Genomic DNA, 23,594 nt, shown 5'->3' on the forward strand with positions numbered 1-23,594 from the left:
AACCCGTGTAACAAAAAGGCAAATCCAAGCATCTCCACAGATCGTCATACGATTCAGACGAAGCCCACGCTTCCCGATTCTACTTCGCGATGGCGGAAGTGGGACTCTGCAAACCTCCTTTCTGCTTTGCCAGTGGCTCTCCCATAGGCTCTGCTGGGTGAGAGGTGGGACTTCCTGTTTGCTTCTGATCTACTTCCTGTCTCTGTGGGCATCTCCATGTCAACGCCTGTTTCTCTCGCGGTGGCAGAGGCTTTGTGTAGCTGCTCTAGCTTACAGTACGGACACTGGCCGACTGCCTTACTCTGTGCTGAGAGACGTCAGCCCTGGTTTATCACTGCCTCCTTCTAGGGGCTCCGAGTTTTGGCTTCATGGGACCCCTCTACCCAAATTTTAAATGTAATAATTTCCAATTTCTCCAGCCTAGGGATGGTAGCTACTGCCAACAGTTGCTCCTCCTCTAATAATTTAGGGTTGCCACCACCCCGCTCTGCTTACTTACTTTCTATCTAGTTAAATTCTTTATATTAAATTTTCTGTGTTCAGATATTTGGCCAGGAATGATACATTATTGGAGGGGTGGTTGGGTGTGCAGTGGGGAGAGGCAAACTGTGTCAACAGCCTTGAAACAAGCATTTTCCACACTGCATTGTTGAAACCACCCTTTGGGACTCTCCTTTAAGATCAACAACCCGTAACGCTAGCCAGTCTTTAGACTATTGAGAACCCTGCACCCAGAGGTGTTAGTGAGAGTGAACTGTGCTCTGGAGCCCTGTGAATATTTTTACAACGTAAGGTAATGACAGGCAAGTGGATTTTTTATTTTCAGCTGTTTTCTTTGGAGGTAGAACTCAGGTTTTCAATTGTTTGTCTTTCTATTAAGGTGAAATAACAAAATCAGAAAAACAAAAAAAACCTCCTTGAAGAGTATCCTTAGTGACTCACTCCTAAAATGTAACATGAGGGAACATGAGGAGTGACACTTGGGCTCTCAGATGAAAGGAGGCAGGGACATACCTGTGTCTTGCCGTGATTCTTTGTTGAAGGGGAAGCCTTTTCAGTTCTCGTAGGAACATTGACAGATGACTGTGAGTAGTTGCGTGGCAGAAGAGGATAGGGCTACAGTGGGCTGTCCTGGTTGAAATACCTGCTGGCCTTCTCGGATTTTGTCAGCAATTTTTTTCCCATCCTTCTCACTTCCCTGAATGACTCACACTTGAGAATACGCTCCTGGATGCTTTATCTGAGTTTGCTCTGCTATCTGCGAGCAGCGAGCCAAAGGTGAATGATAGAGCCACCAGCTGCCCTGTACTTTGCAGAAATCGAAGAGGAGTTTCTTGAATGTTTTGTGACTATCAGAAAATATAATTTGGCGGGTGAGAAGAAGATTAGGAGATAGGCTTCACATTTGCTTCAATGGAACCCAACTGTCTTCACTTGGAAGCAGACTGACACCCTGGTAAGAGATCGTCTTAAAGCAGGAAAGAAGCAATTAAAGGTGAGAATTTTTTTAACTTTTAACTTTTCTTAGATTCCCATAAAAATTTTTTGCTAAAGAGCATACAGTCTGAGGCTTAGAAAGAGAGGCAACAAGGGAAAAGGAAAATAGTAATTGCTAGAAATATTTGTTTCATTTTGATCTCACTTTGTAGGATTTTTTTTCCTCTGATAGTATGAGTTTTCAAAAAGTTAATGGAAATGCATATGGTACAATGGATTTCCAAAAGTTTCATACCAAAATATTCCATTTTCCATGAACTTTTTAGTTTCCTAGTATCTCAGTTTCTTCAGCAGCACTCAGTTCTCTGTGTTAAATTTAAAAGGTAGGTGGGAAAGTATTAAGTTTGCTGACAAAAAGTTGAGGGTGAGGGTAGTAGAGAAGAGTCCCAGATTTGATTTTCTTAATTCTTACACCAGAGGTGATAATTGCAAGTTACTTAGCTTTTGTTTTCCTAATAACAATGCATTTCAGATTGGTTGTGAAGATTAATAGAATGAGTAAAGAAATATTTCTGGCCCATGGCAGACACTCATTGAATATTATATACATAGAGCTGTGTGTCCCTGTGTAGATTTATTTTAAATTCGCTGTCTGGATGCAGACAGTATATTTGGGGAGGGGGGAGTAATAGTAAATTGTTTGTGAATTCTTAAGAACATTTTTGAAAAGGGGTGGCTGTGAACCACCTCTGACCAATGAATTACACTTGTAGGTAGAGACAAGCATCTTCATCTATAAATTGCTAGGTAAATGTAGTTGTACTTGTAAAAGGACTTTGGGATTTCTAGAACTGCGGCTGAGAGTCTGAATTTCATGGCTCTTTCTCTGCAGTCGTATTAGAAATTGCAGACCCCATATAAGATTTACATTCTAGGACGGTAAGGAGCGGGAAGGAAAATGAGGAACGAAGGGTGGGGACTTCCTCTGAGTAATTAGACCTTTACGTCAGTCGGTGTGCAGTTCATTACTTTGCTTTCTCTATCCAGAGGTAGATGGAGTGGAGCCAAATCCTAATCTTGGTGTCGTAAGGTAGTTTGTAGGGTTAACTTAGAGATTTCCGTCAGGAAGCCAGGTGTAAGAGGCTCCTAGGCAGGTCTTTACCGAGGGTATGCGTCCAGAGAACAAATACACTTTTGCCTTCAGTTCAGAGTTGAGCTTCACATTCCTGGGTCTGTGTTCGCGACTAGTTTGTAATCAGAGGCGTTTTGTTCCATCAAAGGATTCCGTCCTCCTCCTCCTTCTCTGTGCCCAAACGCCACAGCAATCCCATTCCATGAAGATGACTCAGTGGAGGAAACTCTGCCGGCAGTGTCACCTTTGGGTCCTGGGGTGCTATCTGCTGCTGGCCATTGTCTCCCTGAGACTTTCTCTCAGATGGAAATGTGACTTTGAGCACCTGTACCTGGACTCCAGGCGACTTCAGAGCCAGTACTGTAGGGACATCTTGTACAAGTCCCTGAAGCTGCCGGCAAAGAGCTCCATCAACTGCTCGGGGGTCACCCGAGGAGACCAGGAGGCGGTGATCCAGGCTGTTATCAATAATCTAGAGATCAAGAAGAAACGGGAACCTCTCACAGCTGCTCACTACCTCGACCTGACCAGAAACTGTGAGCGCTTTAAGGCTGAGAGGAAGTTCATAGTGTTCCCCCTAAGCAAAGAAGAGTTAGAGTTCCCAATTGCCTACTCTATGGTGGTTCATGAGAAGATTGAGAACTTTGAAAGGCTGTTGCGAGCCGTGTATGCTCCTCAGAACATATACTGTGTCCACGTGGATGCGAAGTCCTCAGAAAGTTTCAAAGAAGCAGTTAAGGCCATTACTTCATGCTTCCCCAACGTCTTCATAGCCAGTAAATTGGTTTCTGTGGTTTATGCCTCCTGGTTAAGGGTGCAGGCTGACCTGAACTGCATGGAAGACTTGCTGCAGAGCCCGGTGCCATGGAAATACTTCCTGAATACATGTGGGACGGACTTCCCTATAAAAACCAATGCCGAGATGGTCCGGGCCCTCAAGCTGTTGAATGGGAAGAACAGTATGGAGACAGAGGTACCCACGGAGGCCAAAAGATACCGCTGGAAATATCACTATGAGTTGAAAGACACATTGTATATAACCAACAGGAAGAAAGACCCTCCCCCTTATAATCTAACTATGTTCACGGGAAATGCCTATTTCGTGGCGTCTAGAGAATTCATCCAGCATGTCTTAACGAACCCCAAATCCCAAGAACTGATTGAGTGGGCAAAAGACACCTATAGCCCCGATGAGCATCTCTGGGCTACCCTTCAGCGCGCGCCATGGATGCCTGGCTTTGCTCCCTGCCACCGCAAGTTTGACATCTCAGATATGACCGCCATTGCCAGGCTTGTCAAGTGGGCGGACCATGAGGGAGATGTCACTGCGGGTGCACCTTATGCACCTTGCTCTGGGATCCACCAGCGGGCCGTCTGTATCTATGGGACTGGAGACCTGCATTGGATACTTCAGAACCATCACCTGTTGGCCAACAAGTTCGACCCCAAAGTGGATGACAATGTCCTTCAGTGCTTAGAAGAGTACCTACGTTACAAGGCCATCTATGAGACTGAACTCTGAGACACACTGTGAAAACGTTGCCCCCAGTGAGGTGGGAACATATGCAAATGTGCCAGCACTTGCTGGAACCATGTGGGGTGGAGAGCAGGACTTTGGAATCCATGCCATTCCCCCAGGACACAGGGGCTACTGCTGGGGTGCGGATGAATGGATTTGCTGCCTTGCAAAGTGATACCTGGGTGACTGCTGAACTCTTGCCCTTATACACAGTAGTTCCTTCACTGACTTCCTCACAGAGTAAGTAGCACTGTTAATTGGGAGAGGAAGGGAATGGACATGTGACAAGGGACCCTGGATTGTGATTGAATTCTTGATGTCAGGTTTTGAACTCTGCGGGGATGCTGTTCCTAACAATGTAAGACTTGGTAGTGGGAAGCGGACTTGGATGGAATGAACGTCTTCCTTTTTGTACTGGTAACTTAAATGCCTTTTGATCCAAAGCCTTACCACTACTTTTTGTCTAATAGGGCAGAAATAATATAAATATGAGCAGATAAATGTGTGAGACTCTTTCTTTCTTTTATTTTTATTTTTTTGACAGGCAGAGTTAGTGAGAGAGAGAGACGGAGAGAAAGGTCTTCTTTCCGTTGGTTCACCCCTCCAAATGGCTGCTACGGCCGGAGCGCTGCGCCGATCCGAAGCCAGGAGCCAGGTGCTTCTCCTGGTCTCCCATGTGGCTGCAGGGCCCAAGCACTTGGGCCATCCTCCACTGCCTTCCCAGGCCACAGCAGAGAGCTGGCCTGGAAGAGGAGCAACCGGGACAGAACCGGCGCCCCAACTGGAACTAGAACATGGGTTGCCGGCGCTGCACGCAGAGGATTAGCCTAGTGAGCTGCAGAGCCAGCTAGACTCTTTCTGATGATCACTGGAGACATTTAAAATCTCTAGTGGCAGAACAAGAGAATCTCCGTTATTTTCAAATGGTCCTGGCAAGCTGTATGAGCAGAAACTCCACAAGTGTATAGAGGAGCAGAGTTGCTGTTTGATTATTGAAAGTCCTTGTCCTCATTTGGTTTTCATCACCAGATTCATGACTTTTCTGTAAGGGTGATTTAACCAGGTTGACCACCCATATCCTTAGGGGAAAATTACAGCACTAATTTTTCCAGCTTCATTGCCAAAGTTTAATGTTCCGTAACAGAGATAATAGCCATTTAGATAAGGTCCCAGATAGTTTATTATCCAAACTGGCACACATGTTGGTTGGGGGAGGGGCTGAACTATTAATAATTTGGTTAGGAAGCAAAAATAAACTAGGACCCTTTGACACAACCAGGATATTTGATTGTTTCATTGTTTAGCCTTCTTGAACTAAAATTCTTCAACATGTGAGTGAAAGGGTTGATCTCCAAGTTTGTAGATTATACATTTTCTTTTGGGGAGGCAATGTGTAAATACATAGTAAATGTATTTAATGTGTAAATACATAATAATGTGTAATTTATTATGTAATAAATGCACAATAATGTGTAAATGTGTAATTATGTAATAAATATAAATAAATTATGTAATAAAAATAAATTATGTAATAAATACATAATAATGTGTAAATGTGTAAATACATAGATGTATGCACCTGTGTATGTATATATGATATGTGGATATATGTGTTTGTACACACAGACACATATGCCCTACTTCCCAAATGTTACCCAGTGAAATAGTTCCCCTTCTGAAGTTCCAGAGATGGTTGTTGGCTTTTAGTCACACTCTTCAGTAATGACAAGAGAGGCTGTGAAAACATAGGCAAGTGTTCTTTGAGTGCAGTGGTGTCTTCTACATACACTATGCTCTGGATGAGTGATTGATGTGCAAGTTCATTTACGTGACTTGAATGCTATTCCTGTGGACAGCCCATCATGTTGTTAATGTATTTCCTCATACCTGGTTGTGATTCAATTGTTTTATCACCAGCAAATGACTCTGCATTCCATGGAACTAACACAGTTATAACTGTATCTGATATGATGAATTTTCTGCTTGTAAGTTAGTCATTCCTTTTTGTAAGGTTTTATTCCTTCAGTAATGTACATTGCCAGTACCAACTTAGCTGTATTGGCATACTGAGTCTGGTGCGCTTTGCCCCCAGCCCCACTGTGGTGATGACTGATGGATAGTCATGCTTGGTGGATGTGCCCTGTATGATCTGTGGATAGGTGGGTGGTCACGGAACTCCCACCCTATCCTCTGTGACTTTGGTTAGCTCTCCTCTGCTGGGACTGGGAGGAAGCAAGAAAGTGTCTAGGAGTACACATGTTCTGGGAAAGGAACCCAGCACTTTGACCTGATGGTCAATTTGTAAAAGTTCTCATGTGAAATAAATTATAATTGTTCATGTAAAAGAATTAAAAAGATTAAAATGTAAACCTTTATTTGGGGCACAAGTGGTTGGAGTTTTCCAGACATTGAAATTTTCTCTAGAAATATATTCAGGTGAATAAGAAGTTCTCTTGACTTAACACAAGGTCTTAATTTCAGAAATTAAATTTCTTCCTCATTTGCTTAATATATTTTTAGAAATCATGTAATTAAACCACCATAACTGTTGATTTTTCCTTCCTTCTGAGCCATATCTGTTTCTATAACTTTTCTCTAGAAAGGAAACATCTTAGAAATTAATTAAGCAACTGTTTATATTGCCTCTCAGGATTTGAATTTCCTCTTTATTTTTGATCTGTGGACTATTGGTAAGCATTGCCTTAATAATATTTTTGTTGAATATTTTGCTCATTGTCATACTTTTTTGGCTGAGTGGATTTTTTTAAGAGGAATAAAAGGTACTCGATAACTTTGGGAAATTTTGGAAGCAGGATTTAGTTGGAAGTCAAATATTTTTACAAAAAGAAAATAATTCAATATCTGCCTTAATATTTAATAATAATTAAATACCTGGATTGACCTGAGAATGTTACCTTTTCATTTAGTGGATCATTTATTATAGAGATACATAAGATAGGTTTTTCACTTTTATGAACTTTGTTGTCTTGACAAGCAGTGAAATAACTCACTCATGTCTTAAGTATTAATTGAGCTCTTATTTTTTTTTTCCAGGCACTGTTCTTGACATTGGGGAGATAGAAGTCAAAAAAATAGACCAAAATCCTGCTACTATTCACATACTAGTAGGAAACAGGTTGTAAATAAGTAAATAAGTGTTAGAAGACAACAAGTACTAGAGGGAAATGAAGGAAGAATTGATGGAGACCTTGGCGTGTGGGTGGGAAGATGCTTAATATTTTAATTAGGGCTATCAAGAAGGCCCTCAATGAAAAGGTGACATTCAAGAAAGGATCCGAAGCATATGAAGGAATGACCAATGAGACAAGAGCACCTTGAGCTAAGAGGATAGATTTGCCAGGCCCTGAAGCAGGAACATCCCACCATGTTTCTGCAATGGCAAGCAAGCCCATGCGAATGGAGCAGCATAGGGAGGAGAAGACTTAAGAGGGGCACATGCAAGAGGGTTTATTGCAAAGACCTTTGTCAGTCCATTACGTACACTTGGGCTTCACTGAGGGTTGGAGCATGGGACTGCCATGATGTGAGTGACATTGTAGCAGGGTGACTCTGGCAGCTGCATGGAACAGACTGGAAGGTGAGGGTGAAGTAGGGAGGCCAGCTGGGAGGCTAAAGCATGGATCTAGGCACTATGCAGTAGTGGTTGGGACTGGCAGTCCTAGTACAAGTTGTGAAAGTGGTTGGATCCAGAAACTACTGTTGAAGGTTCAGTTTGAAGACTTGCTGACAGATTGGTTATATGAGGGAAATGGAGAAGGCAAGAACGACCCCAGGGTTTCTGCTACGTTAGAAGGATGGCAATGCCATTGAGCAAGATGGAAAGCTTGTGAAAGAGTGGGTTTCTGATTTGTGGTAGTTAATATGTACAGTACAAAAAAATTTAATGTACATGAGTGAAACTGACATCCTGGGATTTGACTGTTGTTTATAGCTGTTGTTTATACTCCTGTGGAGCAGTGGCCTTTCTACATTTTAATTGGTGAACTCTTTATTTAGTAGAGGAATAAGTCTGTGATTATAAAGCAAATTAAAAATGTTATCACAAAAAAGAAAACTAATGGAGCAAAACCTTACAAAAGTGTGTGTCTGTGTGTATTGTGTAGAAGTGAGCAGTGGTCTCTTTGCCCTTTTATTAAATCATAGCTAAGTTTTTTATTTTTCTTCCCAGGAGCAATAACCTGAACATGTCTTCAACCAAATTATCTACAAACAGAAAATCTGTTGTATGAATTATGCTCCATTTTTGTAATATTATCATAATACGGTACTGGTGAAAATAAATAACAAAAAAAGAGTGAGTTTTTAGGAAAAGAGAATAAATTTGACTTTGAATAGATAAAATCAGAGGTGCCTATCAGACATCTGAGTAAAGATGTTGAAGAGGCAGACGTGGAAAGGAGTATGAATTCGGGAAAGATGTCTGGACTGGAGACACTTACCTGGTATGATCGGCTTATAGATTGTGCTATCATCTGCTGCCCCTGGATGACAGCCTAGGTTAGTCGATTTCCATTGCTATAACAAAATACCTGTGGCTGGGTACCTTCTAAAGAGGAAGCTTATGTACTTCATAGTTTTGGAGGCTGACAGTCTTAGATGGTGCAGTCCCATTGGGTCAGCTCTGACGAGGTCTTCCTTGGCTAGTCACATCATGGCAGATGACGTCATGGTGGAAACAAGTGTGAGAAAGATCACATGGCAAGACTGGAAACCAGAGAGAGGAGATGGGCTAGTTTCGCTCTTTTATAGTGACCCTTTTGTGAGAACTAACTGGGGTTCCCCAAGAATGCATGATGTCCAATGGCAGCACCCCATTGGCCTCCCACCAGGCTCCACCTCTTAATTCTACACCTCTCACAAAACCACACTGGAGTTTAGTTCCCAACACGTGAACCGCTGGGCACACACAGAAGCCACAGCAGAGCCTTAGAGGAGGAAACACAGAAAAGAGGCTCCTGAATGAATCTTGGCGCTCTCCAAATTGCAGAGGTCAGGTAGACAGGACCTAACAAAAGCAGGCTGGAAAGGAACAGCTGGTACGGGAGAAGGAAAACTGGAGGAGTGGGGTGTCGGGAAGCTAAGAGGGAAAATTGTCTCAGGGAAGACAGAGCTGATGACTACACCAAAAAACCTGCTGAGATCGTGTAACAAGAAAATGAGGAAGTGACTGTTGGTCTGAACAATGCTGAGGCCATCTCGCCAAGATGAATTGGTGTGGAGTTGCATAGGGGAGAACCTGCTTGGAGGTGGTTCAAAGAGGATGTTAGAACAAAATGATTCAGCGAGTACGGGTAAATCTTGAGGGGGAATTTACAATAAAGCAAGAGAAGGAGGAAACAGTGGTATAGGATGACAGGCTTTGTCTTAAACATTAGAAATGTGATGTTTATATGTAGATGGGAAAGATCTAAGCAAGAGGAGAAGACAGAGGAATGAGATGAGAGGCTGGCCAGTGTGACATCCTTGTAAAGACAAGACGGATGATTATGTGCAGGACGAAGGTTTGCCTTTGATGGACATGGAAGCAGTTTTTCCATAGTAACAGGAGTGAAGGTGGGGTGGCTGGGCTCAGGTGGATGTGGGTGTGGGATTTATGGAATTCTCTTTTTTTAGAATTAACATTATACTTGAGGTATCACACACAAACAGAAGAGTTCAAAATCCCAAGTATATAGCACATGAATCTTGACAAAGCAAGCACACCTGTGTGACTCGATCCCCGAATCAGGAAAAAGACCATGTCAGCTACCAAGAACACCCTTTGTGTGTCTCACTTCCACCCAAGCTGCTTCAGAGGTGATTGTCGTCCTGACCTCTAACATCGTAGATGGTGTTGCTTGCATTTGAATTGCGCATACTGTGTTCTGTCTGATTGCTGGCTCCCTGAACTTAACATTATGACATTCATCTTGTCTGTACTAGTAGTTCAGTGGTTCTCGTGGCTGTTTAATATTTCATTATATGCGTGTACTAGAGCTTATCCATTTTATCGTTGGTGAATGTTTAAGTTTCTGACTTTCGCCTGTTATGAGTCACACTGCTAAGAACCTTACTGAATGTGGTTTTTAATGGCTGTATGCGTGCATTTCAGATGGGTGTGTAACTAGGAGTGAAATTTCTGGCTGTAGGTATGCATGTGTTCACTTAGAGTGAATGGTGTCATCTAATTTCACCAAGGGATCTATTTAAATTCATATTAAGCAGTATGCTTAATTTTTCCACTTCCGTGTTGCCATCTGTCTGCCACATTTACCCTCCTAGTAGGTGCTGTTGGTATCAGTTTGTCTTTCCCTGATACTAAGGACTTGGAGCTGTTTTTCATATACTTTGTAGCCATTTGGATGTCCTGGAACTGGTCTTTCAGTTATCTTTGTCTTCTCAATGAAATGAAGACCAAGGTGACTTTTATGAAACTAATGATGAGGGAAGAAATATTAGTGATTTGGAAGGAAGGGAAGGTGTAAATAATTATTTCAGGTTAAGAAACTGGAAAAGAAACCAGATCAAGAAAATGAAATATAATGTCAGGTAGCCTTAAGGACACCCTGACATTAGGAAAAGTGAGCTTAAAAAAGAGACCAACTGTGGGATGGGCACCGTGGCGCAGAGAACTAGGCTGCTGTCTAGGAAGCCCACATCTCTATCAAAGTGCTGGCTCAGGTCCTGGCTACTCCGCTTCCAATCCAGCTTCTTGCTAATGCTTCCTGGGAGGCAGCAGCAGATGACGAGCCTTATGCACTTGGGCCCTGCCAGCCACATGGGAGACCAGATGGAGTTCCAGACTCCTGGCTTCCGCCTGGGTCAGTCCTGGCTGCTGCAGGCATTTGGAGGAGTGAATCAAGGGATGGAATCTCTCTCTCTTTTCTCTCATCAAGATGAAAAAATAAGCATTTTTAATTAAAAAACATTCACCTTCATGATTCATGCAGTCAGTAGGGAGAGAGAGGACAGGGTTGTTGGTGAGGCCAAGGCAACTTCGGAGGGCTGACAAGGTCACAGCAGAAGGTCTGTCTTAGCAAGGTGTGAGAAGGACAGCTGTGGTCCTCTTGGTGGTTTTAGGTTTGTTGGGAGCTACACTCCGCATAAGAAAGCCGGAGCTTCCTGATTGCTGTATTCCTAATTTTAGGGAAAACACTTAGTCTCACCCCCAAAATGTCCATTGCTTTGTAGAATTTTAATCAAGCAGAATGTTAGTATAGGAGAAAGGGTTAATGCTTTATGCAAGGTTGAGCTGTTTGTGGAAAAGAATTAAAAGGCAGCAGGCTCCCTGGTATATACTTCCCACTAAAATAAAGACAATGTCATTAAAGCTTCAATTCAATATATGCTACAAATACAACGATGGTTAGGATATCAAAACTGTAGAATAGATCTAAGCGAAGCTTTAAATAAGTACAATAAAGAAATTAAAGAATTACAGAAAGAACTGCAAAGAGGGGATACATTTTAAAAAGGGCCTGCTTTGAACTTGGGGCTTCTAGTAAAGATTAGATCAGGAAGGTACTATTCTAGCTTGTGTAGCCAATTTCTGCATAGCTGGGCAGCACTCCAGGCTTTGGCTTGTGCAGATAGCCCGTTATCTCGCACCTGTCCGTGATTGTAACCCATGCTCTGAATATGTCCTTGAAAATAAAAGAAATTGTAATTAGAAAAAAATGGACAACAGACTTGATATTCTGAGAAAAAAGAATCATTATGTGGCTTAGGATATAAAAATAAAGTCTGATGCTCGGAAGCCAGAGCCATGCCATCAGCCTTGCTGTGAGTGTCTCTCATTTCTTCGAGTGCCGACACCTCTCACACCTTGGGGCCCCTGGACTGGCTGGAGCTTGTCTCCGGCAGGTTGTGGTTAACCCAAGCAGGTATGGAAGAGGGCAAGGGAGGCATCGTGGAATTGAATCTGGGTGAAGTGGGAGGCTGGGGACAGTGCAGTGATAAGAGGGGTATAGTGGAGCATCCCATCCATGGTGTACGGGGCTGCTTTGAAGTGAAGGATTGGTTCTGTTTCAGAGAGTCTAGTAGAGATTTATAGCAACACAACCCAATTGTGCCGGGGCCATGAAAGAGTGCACCAAATCATGAAAGTGACAGAGTCTTCCAGGAGGCAATGAGCCTGCCCACTGTATGAAGATACAGAGTATGTCCAGGGAGCTGAGGGTAGCTTTCTCTCACTGATGGGTCAGTGGCTAAGAACGGGGACAGGTGAAGATGAACCTGATGCTTGATGGCCAGATTGCAGAAAACCTGATGTTCTGCATCTGTTAGGCAGTTTGGACTTCATTTGTAAGCAATGAGCTCTATTGATGATACTGTTTTCAAGATTTTTTATTTGAAAGTTAGAGTTACAAACAGGAGGGACAGAGAAGTCTTCCATCTGCTGGTTCACTTCCCAAATAGCTGCAATAGCTGGGGCTGGGCCAGGCCAAAGCCAAGGGCCAGGAACTTCGGGATCTCCCATGTGGATGCAGGGGCCCAAGGACTTGAGCCATCCTCTGCTGCTTTCCCAGGCACATAGGCAGGGAGCTGGATCAGAAGTAGAGCACCCAGGATGTGTATTGGCACCCATGTGTTATGCTGGCACTGCAGATGGTGGTTTACCCCACTGGCCCCTATATGGATGATATTTTAAAAATTTTAATACTGAAATTTTCAAGCATATGCAAAAGAGAAGAGAATGGCATCATGTAACCCCATCTACCCATCATCCATATTGCATTAACAATTATCAGTTCCTGATCAATACTGTTTTATCTATTATCTGTTTTTTAAAAAAAAATTGAGAGGCAGAGTTAGAGAGAGAGAGAGAGAGAGAGAGGTCTTCTATCCACTGGTTTACTCCCCAAATGGCCACAACAGTCAGAGCTGAGCTAATCCAAAGCCAGGAGCCAGGAGCCAGGAGCTAGTTCCAGGTCTTCCACGTGGATGCAGCCATCTATTGCTGCTTTGCCAGGCCATAGCAGAGAGCTGGATCAGAAGAGGAGCAGCCAGGAAACGAACCAGCGCCCACATGGGATGCTGGTGCTTCAGGCAGAGGCTTGGCCCACTATGCCACGGTCCGGCCTCTTATCTATACTCTTAACAAACCTTCCAACCCAACTGGGCAATTGTGTTACTCTCTGTTTATTATGTATGTATTTGAAAGGCAGAGCAATGGAGAGACAGAGACAGAGATCTGTTGGTTTACTGCCTAATGGCCACAACAGTCCAGGCTAGGCCAGGCAGGAACCAGGAACTACATCCAGGCTCAACTACTTGGGCCAGCATCCACTGCCTTCCCAGGTATATTAGCAGGAAGCTGAATTGGAAGCAGAGCAGCTCAGACTCAAACCAGCTCCCTGGTATGGAATGCTGGCAGCTTAACCTGCTGTGCCACAGTGTCAGCTCCCAATGGCTACTTGGAAGGAAACTTTAAGCATAACATTTTATTCATTGATTGCTCAGTTCATATGTGTTAATTAAGATTGGTAATAAATATTTTTGAATAAATATGCTTAAAATCCTTAATTTTATCAATATCAAATAAGTGTGTTTTTAAAAAAATATTTATTTGAAATGCAGTGATGGGAGGCAAGGGAGGGAGAGAGGAAGAGACAGATAAAGAGATCTTCCATTTGGTGCGTGGCTCCCTGTGTGGCTGTAACAGCCTGGACTGGGCCAGGCAGAGCCAGGAGCTAGGAACCCTATCTGGGCATCAGACGCCCAAGTACTTGGGCTGTAATCTGCTTTCCCAGGTGCATTAGTAGGGAGCTGGATGGGAAACAGTAGTTGTGACTTGAACCAATGCTCTTCTATGGAATGCTGGCCCGACAAGTAGCAGCTAAAACCACTGCACCACAAAGCACACCCCCAACCCTGTAAGTTTTTAATTTCCCCTATTGTGTCATAATGGGGTTTTAAAGTTGGGTTATTGGAATCAGGGTGCGTAATTCTCTAAAACCTCTAGTATAGATATCCCCCTGCCTTTTTGATTGTTTGCTTATTTTGGCAATTCATTTGTTGAGCAAGTCACATCTTTTTCATCCACAATTCCCCCTACTTTGGATACTGATAATAAGATCCCCAAAGTATCTTTTAACATAGCATTCTGTCCTCATTATGTCTTGTATGTACTGTGTACTTAGATCTGGAAGCTTGATTAAAATCAGATTTGAGAATCTATCAACCTGTCAGAGTTGGTATCATGTACTTCCTGTTGCATTATACCAGGAGGTATTTATTTTTTATTATTTTTTACAAATGCACTCCCCAGATGCCCACAAAAGCCAGGGCTGAGCTAGGCTGAAGCCGGGACATGGAGTCTCTGAGTCTCCCCCATAGGTGGCAGGGACTCAGCTACTTAAGCCAGCACCTGCTCTCTCCCAGGATCTGCGTTAGTGGGCAGCAGCTGGAACTGGAGGCAGAGCTCGAACTTGAACCCAGGTATTCCAATATGGGATGTGGAGATGCCAAGTGACATGGTAACTGCTGTCTAAATATGGCCCTGCCTCACCCAACCACACACACACCCTCTAATTTTACTATCTGTTGGTTTGAAAGTTATCAACTTGATTGTAAATTTCCTACATAGTTTTCATTTTAGGATCCATAGATGACCATAAGGGAATTCATTCACATGGGATTTCATAAGAGAATGTAAAATATGGTTATCTTAATTCCATAACCCTTTCTTCATTTAAATTTTTCTGTGAAGCAAAGCTTTATCTTATTCACTGTGTTGTTGCCCCAAAGTAGTTATTTCCTTTTTTTCATTTTCAGAATAATGAATTGGTTACCAAGGCATGAGAGAGAGAGAGAGAGAGAGAGAGAGAGAGAGAGAGAGAGAGTTTCAATGGGGGTGGTGGTGTCATTTTAAACTTACAGGTTGTTTACAAGTAATTTGTATGCTGGGACTTGCTGCAATGATTATTTTAATGATAGTTTAAAATGTTTTGTCTTTGGCTAATGTATTTTTTCCTGATGGTTGCTGGAAGAAACTATCACAAACTTGGTGGCTTACAATGTAGAAATGCATTCACAATTCTGGGAGTCAGAAGTCTAAAAAATAGTTTCACTGGGCCAGAATCGGGGTGTTGGCAGGGTGACACTCCCTCTTCTGGTGGTTGCCAACATTCTCGGTTTGTAGTTGTGTCACTCCAATCTCTACCTCCATGCTCACGGTGCTTTCTCTTCTGTCTGTCACATTTCTCTCTGTACCCCTCTTATTAAGATGCATTTGCCAGAATTTAGGGCCCAGTCTGATTGCTCATTACTCTCTCCAAAAGCTTTGCCAGGCTGGCGCCGCAGCTCACTAGGCTAATCCTCCACCTGTGGTGCTGGCACCCCGGGTTCTAGTCTCGGTTGGGGCACCGGATTCTGTCCCGGTTGCTCCTCTTCCAGTCTAGCCCTCTGCTGTGGCCTGGGAGTGCAGTGGAGGATGGCCCAGGTCCTTGGGTCCTGCACCCGATGGGAGACCAGGAGGAAGCATCTGGCTCCTGGCTTCGGATTGGCACAGCGCGCCGGCTGCAACTCGCCAGCCATAGTGGCCACTTGGGTGGTGAACCAACGGAAAAGGAAGACTTTTCTCTCTCACTGTCTAACTCTGCCTGTCAAAAAAACAAAACAAAACAAAACAAAACAAAAACCCAACTTTGCCAAATAAGGAAACAATTACAGATCTTGTTGACGAGGACCTAATACTGTAGAGGTCCTTATTCACATTACAGCTGGTGACAGCCCTTTAAAGGTGGCTCTGGCGTCCTCTTGAATGAGTCCGGTCATCTCAGATGGCTTGGTTATTTCCCAGTATGCGAAGCCTTTCCAGGCTTATTATATTTGTCACCCCTTTTAACTGATCATTATCCAAGGAGCTTTGTGCATGTGTGTATGTGACAGCTATTTATACTTCAGGTATTGGGGGTGCTCTTTGCTTAGGGGTTGCTCATTCTGGCAGTGTATCTAATAAACCAATTGGAAATTTTGTCTCCTGTACCTGCAACATTGGGCTTTAGATCCCAAGAGGACTTCCATTTGACCAACAGTGGTCTCACAGAACTGGAGATTGAGGCTCCCATGTATGGTCCTTGTTCCACCAGGCCAACCGGAAATGGAAGAGCTTAATGTGACTGGGGCACTTGAGGCCAATTATCAGGGGAAATACTGTGAAATAATGAACAGGCCTCTGGAGCGCCTCCTAGTGCCTCCCTGTGTGCAGTTCAATGTAATGGCAGGTCACCTAAAACAACCCTCTAAGGGCAGAATCCATACAAGACTGAGCAGTGATGGAAATAATTTAGAGTCCCCTGCAGATAAAGAAGTGCAGTCAGCTAAGGTGATAAGAATTTGGGAGAAAATAAGGACCCTGAAAAAAGTTCAGTGACGGCCATTTGATTTATGAAAATGAAGTCTGCCTGCCACGTTTCTTTTTAGCTCGTATTAAATAGGTATTTTCACATGCTGATCATTCCCCTCCTGTTTCCTCTTGTAGGTAGCGGTTTAAGTGGCGATAAGCTTTATAATTGAGTCTCATTATTGCAAAAGATCCTGGAGGGGATATTGACATCATTAGAGGAATTCACATCACCCAGAGGTTTGCTTAGTGACCGACATAGGAAGCAAACTTTTGTCCAAGAGGTCACTGTTTGTTGCATGTGTATTTGAAAACGGGCAAAAGATTGGGTGTGCATGCTGAGTAGTCACAGGAGGATGCCGGCTGTTGTCAGTTGTCTCTCATAGACTTCAGTATTTTCCTATTCACTGCCGAGGCAGAGCTGTAAGCTGCACTTTTCAGATTCCCTGGGGCTGGATTTCCATTTAGTTTTACCTCTGGGAAGCACTACTGGGATACTGGAAGGTGACATTCTTGCAGTGTCACAAGCCATCGTGGGAACAGCAGGTGCAGTGGTAACAATGGCAGCAATAGCACAGTGGCAGCTCTGGCAGGCTGCTTTGGGCCACCGGGCATCTCCTCAGGCAGAGTTGTTCAATAGTAACAGCTTGTAGTGTGAGCTCTGGGTTATACCATTTTCCTTTGTGCTGTCTCTCGCACTGGGGGTGTTATCTGTTCCTGTAGTTACCGTTCTTCAGATAAACCTATTTCCTCTTTTGCTCCTCCAGCACTGGCACCATAAGCACCTTTGTAACAAATTCCCTATATTAAATTCCTGCTTTGAAATGCTGAGTGTGGTTTCTGTTTGCCTGATGGGACACTGACCGATACACTTCCTCTAAGATAGGGACTACAGGGGTCATGGAACAAGCTGAAGACATTTTTTTTCTGCTTTCCTAAACCATATATGTGTGCGCGCGTGTGTGTGCATGTGTGTGTGCATTCACTTGAAATTATTGAGTACATTTTAGTGTCCTGTTAGTTTTTCCCCTAGTCCTGCTATCTGTTTTTTTGATAAATTTTATTGCTAAATATTGAACTTCACTGATCTTCTGGAGTGTCTGATCTGTTTTTAATTTATATGGGTAAATTTTCACTTTATACTTTGTATTTTTCATCTGTAGACCTTCTGTTTGGTCACGTACGTTCATTCTCATTGTTTTCAGTACTTGTGCAGAACTAGTTGTTGTAACATCGGATCTGCCTGCTCTGTCACCTTTATCATTTCTGTTCCTGTTGGCTTCTTCTTTCCTAGCTATGGGCCACATTTTTCTGCCTCTTAGTATGCCTAGTGACTTTTTGTGTGACATTTTGACTGTAGTGATAGAGAGAGAACCTGGGTTCTGTTTACTTTGGGGCTTTGTTTTGGCGATTATTTGTAGAACAGTTTGATACACTTGAATCCCATTTTTCTACTTTGTTAGGATGAATTTAACTGAAGCAACCAGGGGTATTTCATGCTTACCACTAAGGCATGCCTCCTCTGTGGTCTCCATTAAGTGCTGTGGGTGATTGTAGAGTACTCCACGCTAACTCCCCACCGTCTGTGAGCTTTGGGAATTGTTCTCCTTGCAGTCCCTCGTTACTCTCTGCTTGGTCGTGTAGAGTGTCATTCTGCTTATGTGCAGCCCGGCGCTCAGGAAAGACTCTACACAGATTTATGACGCCCCCCCCCCCCCCCCCCCCGCATGGTGCTCTCCTTTCTGGAACTCTGCAGCTCTGGTTTCCAGTAGCTTCCTTCGACTCAGCAAGGCTGCCAGGTTCTGTAGGGGTCTCCTCTGCATCTTCCTGTACTTGCAAGTCTGGATGTGCCTGCACAGAGCTAGGATGATTATGGGACTCATCTTTTTTTTTCCCCTTTTCATGATTATACTCCTATATTGTCTGTGGTGCAATATCTGGAAAAACAACCCAAAAAACCCAAACCTTTATTTCATACATTTTATCAACTTCTCTAATTGTTGATGGGAGGATGCCAGTCCCATCCCTGGACTCTGGTATGACCAGTTACAGAAGTCTCCGAAGACAGTGTCTTTCTCTGGAGGAAATGTAGGAGTAGAAGCCCAGGGAGAAATGCACAGAGCACGTGTGCCGAGTTCCTTAACCTGATCAAAGGATCAGGTTGGCCATGTGTCCCCAGAAGCAGAAGGAACACCTCACATCCCAGGCAAAAGAACCAGCCAGCTTCTCCTGGAAAAGTATTTCACGAGGTTCACAGGATCAGAGGATGAGCTGGGACCTTCGAGTGAGAACACTGCTGGCAATCTTCCTACGCACTGTCCTCTTGAGCTTATCTCCCTAAACCCTTTGCTATGTGTTGCCAAGTTCCTGTACCTCTTACAAGGTGAAATGTCTCTCCCTAAGTCCCATGCAGATCTGTATGCCTATTAGTAGAAAAATAAAGGGACAGGTGGCCCCAGGTTTCATCCAGCCACTTGGTCTCCTACACCCCGTGAAATAGAATTGAGTCAGAAGAACGCATTTGGAGTTGAGGAAAGGTCTCTCAGCTGTGGGTGGAGAGGTTGAAACTCTGGTTTTCGCTGGTGGTTGTTTACTAAGGGGCTGCTGGACTGGTGGATTGTGGAAAGCACATGAAGGCCTGACCAACACAGAGAAGCAAGAGCCTGTTGTGTTCTCAGGAGCCGGTCCTGTGCCCTCCTGCAGACAGGTGCCCCCTGCCCCAGGGCTTGTTATCCCAGTGCAAGATGACTGTAACCTGAATGGTGGTTAAAAAAAAAAAAAAAAATGAAACAGCTGCACCCAGAGGATGTGGACCTCAGAGGAGGTGACTGGCTGGGATCAAACCTGAATTAATTTCATGTGTTACATTTTAAAAAAAAAAAAATCAATCTGCCATCTATATCTATCTGGTGGCAGTTCAAATAGTCCCACATGTGGTCACCAGAAAATAAACCATTCCTCACTCCAACACTGGATAAGCTTGGCCTTTAAGGGAAAGGATTGCACGGCTGCCTACCTTGGGATCCCTCCCCTTCCTCGTGGTAGGCAAATGCCTCTTGGATATTCCAGGTGTGATTTATACTGTGTGTAATTTCTGAATTGTGTTCCAGTTGTTTGGCCCTGCAGTGTGGGCTCAGGACTCATTCTGAGCGTAACTGTAGTAAGTCTGCTTCTCCTACAGTAATAAAGAAGTGGTGTGCAATTAAAAAATGAGTTGACAAATCTAAAGCTAGAAATTCATTCTGGATCTCCTGAAAGACACCATAAAGAGAAGGCAACTGTCCAGAGCGCATCTGAAACTTAGCTGTGAGACTGCTGGATGGGACCTACATGCCAGACTAAGATCATGTAGCTAGAGAAAACAAGCCCCAAGTATCACATTTTAGGCCAGGTGTTGCACATTGCAGGCACTGGTTATTTTTGAATCCTTAAAGTTTTGAAATGTATCATATATTCAGATATGGGATAGGTCTAATGAATCCCATTTATCTATTGGACTTCAATAACTCAATGTGTCAATTTTCTTTTTTCAGTATCACTACCCATGGCCTCTATTTTTGAAGTGCTATATGTATTGCTATAAAGTTCTTTAGTGGTAAATGTTGTTAATCCACTGGGTTCTCAGCTCCATATAGCTCATGTCTAGGTGTGTAGTAACAGGGAAGTTTGAACGCTATAAAGAACAGATTGTGGGCCGGTGCCGCGGCTCACTTGGCTAATCCACCGCCTGTGACGCTGGTACCCTGGGTTCTGGTCCCGGTCCCAGTTGCTCCTCTTCCAGTCCAGCTCTCTGCTGTGGCCGAGGAAGGCAGTAGAGGATGGCCCAAGTGCTTGGGCCCTGCACCTGCATGGGAGACCAGGGGGAAGCACCTGGTTCCTGGCTTCGGATCAGCGCAGCACGCCGGCCATAGCGGCCATTTTGGGGGGTGAACCAATGGAAGGAAGACCTAACTCTGCCTGTCCAAAACCAAACCAAACCAAACCAAACCAAACCCACTTGTGTACTCAAGCATGCTTTCATAGTTCTTGGGTTTCATACCCAGCTTTCTTGCTGACTGGCTGCATTGGTCTTCCGAATGGACCCCTCTCTGAGTCTTAATTTTTTTGTGCACTGAGGAAGTTGGATGTATTGGATCTTTTAGATTCCAGCAGTTTTGTCTTTTTTGCTCTGTGGACCTTACCATGTGACCGTGTCTTGATGAGGAGGTCTTGAGTGACACCCATAGGCAACCTGAACTCCAGGTTCTATGGACTTTTCAATGCCATTTTCCTGATCTGGGGCTCTGTTTTTGTCCACAATTTCTTTTCTAAGCCAGACTGTTTTAACACCCGTCTGGATATTCCTTCATCTTTCTTGCACATTTTAATTTTGTCTCATGAGCCTCTGTCCTAAAGACCACTAAAATTCCTGTAACAATTTCCCTGTCTGGCTTTTGATGCCTGTAGTGATCTGGTCTCATAAAATCAACTGTTTTCCACTCCCCCTTTCCATGTATTGTTTCCACTTAATTCAAGTTTTCTGACTATGCTAAAAATTGTTTCCCCAGAAATATATAATTACAAATGTATGCATATTTTAAAATCTTTATTATGAGTAGCGATCTGACCCACTCAGTACTGGTTGATATCAAAAAATGAAATATTTACCTTGCCCCCAAAATTGGCTGAAGGTGGATCAGAACAAATGAGCTGATCGATCATGTGTGGCATTCAGCCCAAGGAAGGAGCTAACCTTTGTCCAGTATTTGAATTCTAAGAGCAAGCAGGTGTGCATCCAGAGGACTGACTTTAATGATCACAAAAAACCCAGCTTTTATTCTTAGTCATGACAGTGGATGAACTAATGGATTTGCTTTTCTCTATCCCAACCAAGACGTTTAAATCACTGGTGCCTGTGGCCAGGTGGGAGACCACAGTGGGTATAAGCACTTGCCGTGGACCTCTGTAATAGTGTTAGCACCAATGAGAAGGTCAGATAGGGCAGTGTAGGTTAAATAACTGGAACCATCAGGAGGAAGTATCAGGGTTTGACTTGTGTATCCCTGCTCACAAAAAGCAGAGGTATGCTTGTGGCTAAGTGGAGGACTGGTTTCAGTGGATGGAGTGCAGTGAAACCCTAGGCTGCACACCAGTTACTTCTATGAGCCGTCTAGGACCTGCGCACTGGAACGGATGAGTTTCATCAGCCTGTAACAGACCTGGCCTCCCACCCAACAGGCCGAGCAAAGTCCTAAGTATGGATCATTTAATAGCACACTGCTATATGTAAAGAAGTTTATAGTGTTATAAACTATACAAACATTGTTCTATTCTGTATCTTTCTAGTTGGTGTGCCTCGTACATAACAAGAGTTGAGTAAATTCATGAATGTGTGCTTTTCTTGGATCATGCTGTTGAAAGGCTGGCTGTCCACCCTGCCACCCTCTGGTTCCACCAGATGACTGAACTAATGGGACGTGCCTGATCTTAGACTATCTCCAAATCTGTAAGGCAAATCAGTCTCCTTCCTTCCTAAGTTGTTTGTTTCAGGTGTGTAGTTACAGTGATGCAAAGCTAATCAAGTAGTGAAGGTTAGGAAGCACACATGGGAATAGATGATAAAGAATGGGTTGCAAAGATGATAAACTTAGATCTAAAGCGAGAATCAAGAACTCTGCTGGGGCCGGCACTGTGGCGTAGTGGGTTAACACCCTGGCCTGAAGTGCTGGTATCCCGTATGGGCACCGGTTTGAAACCTGGCTGCTCCACTTCTGATCCAGCTCTCTGGTATGGCCTGGGAAAGCTGTAGAAAATGGCCCAAGTCCTTGGGTCCCTGCATCCACGTAGGGGACCTGGAAGAAGCTCCTGGCTTTGGACTGGCACAGCTAGGGCCGTTGCAGATAAACCAATGGATGGAAGACCTCTCTCTCTCCACTTTTCCTAACTCTTTCAAATAAATAAATAAATCTTCAAATAATAATAAAAAAAACCTCTGCCAACATGCTGATGGCTATAGGAGCACCCAGAGAATGACATAAATCATTATGCCAACTAGTAGGTCAAGCCTGTTAACCATGTAAATGCTTTTGTATCTTTTGCAAATATACAACCTACTGGTTTCATTTACAGGATTTTAAGTTCCCAAACAGGTATATGACTCCAGCCCTATCCTTTCTGAAAGTTTAAGCCACGACTTACTCCTTAAGAAACAGATTCTGTAAGTTTACTATAAACATACTTCTTTCTTAGCAATTATGCTAACTTTCAAACTAAAAATGGTCTTAATTTTTGACTAATTGTAATTAAGAAAAATCCTAATTGTGTGGCTCTTGATAACTTGAGAAGTTAATTTTCAAGTTCTTACTTGGCAAAAAGGCAAGAGTCCTTGTGAAGACTCACTTGGGGAATGCAGCTGAGTAACCCTGGCTATCCTACAAATCAAAGGTCCTATTTGTATGCTACTAAATCAGACTTTTTTGAGTGATTAAAAATGATGACAAACATTATATTAGGACATGCAACTTCTACAACTCCAAAAAGTCCATTAGGAACTATCTAATATTTTAATATGTTATTTTTGTAGATTGTTGCCAGTTATTTTGTCTATGGAGAGAGAAAAGGATGACTTTTCATCCCTATGTAGTAGTTTAAGCACTCAACTAGGGGTGAAGAGGGATGGGCTGCAGGATGGAGCTGTCAAGAGCCTCCTCTGAACAAATGATAAAGGGCCAGGTCCTCATTAAAAAAGTTGGTCTTGATGCATCTGTAGTCTGCTGGTAACTTCTAGTCACTTCCACTACCTACATCAGACATTTTCTCTGGACAGTTCAGAAACATCCTACTCATTAGAGTCCTAGACTGGTAAACAAGGGAAAATTTTCTCCTTCATTTACTCAAATATTTGAAAACAAATGTATTCACAGGAATTTTTATAGAAAGTCTAATAACTGCTAAGTGTAGGCCATTTGATCAGTATGGCCAGTTCAAGAAGTAATACAAATGTTCTTTAGGTTTCTTTTGGTTTTGTTTTTTGCTACAGAACAATCTAAGGATGACCTAACATCCTAATCAAGTCACACTGGTAATCTCTGATTCTGTACTTTAGAACAGGATTTTCTTAACAAAATTCCATATGAGTTTGGTTTTGACCCTGCTGATATTTTCATTAGATGAAGTTATAA

At 43.3% G+C, this 23,594-nt stretch overlaps 1 protein-coding gene across 1 annotated transcript; it reads left to right on the top strand.

The window, feature by feature from the left end:
- The first annotated feature begins 213 nt into the window (after window positions 1–213).
- GCNT3 (glucosaminyl (N-acetyl) transferase 3, mucin type) lies at window positions 214–6,535 on the top strand. Its single transcript, XM_002718201.5, has 2 exons — window positions 214–1,495; window positions 2,718–6,535. Exon 2 carries the CDS (start codon window positions 2,772–2,774, stop codon window positions 4,089–4,091), a length of 1,320 nt encoding a protein of 439 aa, XP_002718247.2. The 5' UTR covers window positions 214–1,495; window positions 2,718–2,771; the 3' UTR covers window positions 4,092–6,535.
- The last annotated feature ends 17,059 nt before the right edge of the window (window positions 6,536–23,594 follow it).

Source organism: Oryctolagus cuniculus, chromosome 12 (genome assembly GCF_964237555.1).
Source record: "Oryctolagus cuniculus chromosome 12, mOryCun1.1, whole genome shotgun sequence".
Lineage (NCBI taxonomy): Eukaryota > Metazoa > Chordata > Mammalia > Lagomorpha > Leporidae > Oryctolagus > Oryctolagus cuniculus.

What these genes read in the sequence shown, in the direction of transcription:
- GCNT3 (XM_002718201.5), top strand. Translation starts at nt 2,772, where the DNA reads ATGAAGATGACTCAGTGGAGGAAACTCTGCCGGCAGTGTCACCTTTGG.